At 46.4% G+C, this 3730-nt stretch overlaps 1 protein-coding gene across 1 annotated transcript in view; it reads left to right on the top strand.

Moving 5' to 3' along the window:
* Positions 1–3730, top strand: part of ARHGAP44 (Rho GTPase activating protein 44) — a 208936-nt gene that overhangs the window by 160881 nt on the left and 44325 nt on the right. The window contains exons 11-13 of the mRNA XM_011933290.1: positions 152–263; positions 662–743; positions 3512–3592. Coding sequence (XP_011788680.1) covers positions 152–263; positions 662–743; positions 3512–3592 — 275 coding nt within the window. The remainder of the gene's footprint in view (positions 1–151; positions 264–661; positions 744–3511; positions 3593–3730) is intronic.

Raw genomic sequence — 3730 nt, 5'->3', positions numbered from 1 at the left:
TGAGAAAGCAGGCAACTAGGGGAGTGGGAAATGGTGTTGGGCGAATGCATCTGAGAGGTTTTGGAGAAAAGAAGCGGGCGGTCGTGGGGTCTGCGTGCTTTGCTGTTGTACCTTGGAGTTGCTGTGTGCTGAGCCTCTGTCCTGTTGGTAGGGACTCTTCCGAGTAGCCCCCTCTGCCTCCAAGCTGAAGAAGCTGAAAGCGGCCCTGGACTGCTGCGTGGTGGATGTGCAGGAGTACTCGGCAGACCCTCACGCAATTGCAGGTGGGCACCTCTTGGGCGCTCCTGTGTGCCATGGAGGCTCGGAGGGAAGGGGTGGGTGGGGAGGCTGTGTGGCTACAAGTCCAGGACACTCGAGCTAGTGGCTGCCCAGCGCACTTCAGATGTGACCACTCAGTGCCCAGTTTCAGGGCTGGGTACTATGGCCCCTTGAAGGAAGGCCTCCCCGCATGCCAAGGGAAGATGAGGTAATTGCGGGAAGTAAGGGGGGCCGGGTACCCTGTCAGAGCCTCGTATGCATTTCCATAGGAAGCTAACATTTGCTGTTGACATGGTGGTCAGGGGGCCCGTCCCCAGATGGAACCCACGTGGGCAGTGCTGGCTGGTGGGTCTTGTCTCTGCCATGTCGTAACAGTTCAGACCAATATTTTATTCATGCCTAGGAGCTTTGAAATCTTACCTCCGAGAGTTGCCAGAACCTCTTATGACCTTTGAACTCTATGACGAGTGGATCCAGGCTTCCAAGTGAGTACCCCTTGTTTTAGAATGTCCTGTGAGTTCCAGTTTATTTGGAAGTATGTGCTGAAATCATAGAAGCATGTAACCTATGATCTTGCAACCCCGTTTCTTGATCTCGCCACGAAGGAGTGCTTACGCATTTGCCCAAGGAGGCAGGTCAGAGACATTGATGGTAGCATTATCTGAGATAGCAGAAGCCTAGAAGTCACTAAAGATTTATTGGAGAAGGGGCTTGGGAAGTGGCTAAGTGAACTGTGGAGTGTCTGTACCATGGCACACTCTGGAGCAATTAAAAATAGGTAGAGTTATTCATGCTAACATAAATAGATATGAAAGCAAGTTAATAAGGACTCCTGTGACATTCTATTGTTATAAAAAGGAAAATAAACACCCAGCACACTTAAAACAATAGAATTTTGAAAGGATCTATATTTGTGTGTCAGTGTATGAAAGAAAGTTCTGGAAGGGCTCACATAGGCTGACAGCAGTGATTCCTTCTGGCCAGAAAAGTAGGACAAGTGAGTGGGCACAGGGTCTTTACCCTCATCTATAATAACTGAATATATTTTAACAATAAGTAATAATGAACTTAAAGGGAGGTCACGTGTCATGACACGTGGGCAGCGGCCTCTCTCTCCCCTCCTGAAGATGCGCCCAAGGGAGAGGCCGCAGCCCAGAGCCAGGCGCCAGGGCTGTAGCAATGTGTTGGGAAGAGTACAGCTGCATGGAACAGGTAAAGCCCGCTAGCCCTGACACGTGCTCTGGCTCCTACGCATGGTTCTTGAGTCCTGGCTTATTTCCTCAGTTATGCATGCATCAGGATAGCATTGTATGTTCTTTTGGGCGTAGGTGAGAGCTGTCTTAGGTAGATAGTATTGTTTGGAGGAATGTACTTTTACTGAGCGAATGGACCGGTGTAGTGAGCAAACACACAACACCAGGGTGGGAGAATTGCTACCAGCGCAAACATGGTGGAGATGAGGGTAGAGATAGTCCAGGTGGGAGATGAAGGAGGGAGAAGAATGTTTTCTGAGAGCAGGACTAGAGCAAATAGCCGCCTAAGGTAGGGGCCTGTGAAAGGAAATGATTTCTAGAGATTTCTAGTCATGGGATTTAGTTGTTGGTGTGTTTCTCAACAACACCGTGAGAAACAGGTATTGTTTATCATCCCCCGTCAGAAACAACAGTGGAATATGTGTCTGATGCTGCTGCTCCTACTTTTTGAAGAACTGGGCCTGGAAGAGATCCACCTGACCTGGAAGGGAAGCCAGGCTTAAATGTGTAGGGCCAGAAAAAGCCAACTCCAATCAAGTTGCCTAATGCTATTTTATTTCCAAAGTAGAATGGAGATTATGCACTTTAAAAGGCTGGCTGAATATATGGTTCTCTTTTATCTCATTATGAAAAGGCAGTGCTGCGTTTCATCATATTAATAATCACAAGTGTTACCATTTATTGAGTGCTTATTAGAGACTTGACATTGTTTTAAGCTCATTATATGTTTTTAACTCATGTAATTTTGACAAGAACTCTGTGAAGTGGGGTGTGCTGTTTCTCCTGTTTTACATTTGAGGAATTTGAGGTATCGAAGAGGTATGTAACTACAGGTTACCTGCTGGCTAATAAGTGGTAGAATGGGAACTTGAATCCAAGGAGTCGGTTTCAGGGCCTTGACACTTAACCACAGCACTTTTTGCCTCTCTAGGACAAGAATATGGTCCTAGGGATGAAGCCAAATGAGAACATATCCTTTGATGGAAACCGTCACTCTTATTATTTATTGGATATATTAGTGATCTTGATGATATACAGTTAGATAAAGGCAGGATAGCTCAGTGCCTCAGGACCTGTCCAGAGATACTTCTGTTCCCACTTCACTTGCAAATGTGGGTCTCCATTAAGAAATAGGAATGATCCAGATGACTCAAAGAGGTCAGTGTCTTTGAACCAGGGAAAAACAAGAACCTGTGTCTGCCGCTGGATGACATGCATGTAGTACCTAAGAGCACATCCTCTCAACCGAGTAATTTTGCCTAGAACCGTGATTTCCAACCCTCTGCGTGCATCATTGTGTCCTGGGAAGCTTTTTAAAGATACTAATGCCGGAACCTTTTCTTCAGAGATTTTGATTGAATTGGTCTGGGTTCTGTGATTCACAGCTCCCAGGGCTATTGGGTTGATAACTGTGAACCTGTAATGAAGCTAAGTTTCATCAGAGGCCAACACTCACCTTAACAAGCTGGCACTTCAGGCCAGCTCAGCAGGACACAGACAGATCTGCCATAGGATGGGACATCCAGGAGTCCCAGGAGGAGCCAGGGAAGCAAGGGCTGAAGTTAGGGATTACCAGGACAGTGCAAGACAGCCTGAAACTCAAAAAGGACACATCATTGCAAGCCACTTACGTGATCTGTTTCCATGCTGGAGTCATGAAGAATACAGGTTCAGAATAGCCCACGGGCCGAGCTCCCTGTCCGGCATCTGTGTCCTCCTGCAACGCCATAGGCCTGTCACACCAGAGCAGGTCTGTGGCTCTGGCACATATTCACTTGGGGCCTCTGATGTGTGCAGAGGAAGCATTGTTCAAATAGCACAGGACAAGACAGAAGGAGAACCTAGAGGGGTAAATAATCACCAAATTTTTTAATGCTAGCTTGTTGATATGGTCAGTTACAACGGTTGGTATCAAATAGTATAATGATTGGTTAACATGATTTCCAATGAGACTTTATTGATTCGTGCTCAACCAATGACTTTTCCTATCAATTTCTCAGTATCCAGGAGCAAGACAAGAAGCTTCAGGCTCTATGGAATGCTTGTGAAAAGTTGCCTAAGGCCAATCACAACAACATCCGGTAAGTGGATACTTACCAAGTGTAGACACATGGCTTGGGCTTATGTAAGCCTCAGATACACAACTCCCCAGCTAAAAGTCATGGTAACTACCACACATAGCATTTTGTGATGTCCAAGGTATTATTAACATACGTGGT

The sequence above is a fragment of the Colobus angolensis genome, unplaced genomic scaffold, assembly GCF_000951035.1.
Source record: "Colobus angolensis palliatus isolate OR3802 unplaced genomic scaffold, Cang.pa_1.0 Scaffold125, whole genome shotgun sequence".
NCBI classification, from domain to species: domain Eukaryota; kingdom Metazoa; phylum Chordata; class Mammalia; order Primates; family Cercopithecidae; genus Colobus; species Colobus angolensis.
Note: the sequence above shows the minus strand (reverse complement) of the source record. Positions and strands in the feature narration are given on the sequence as shown.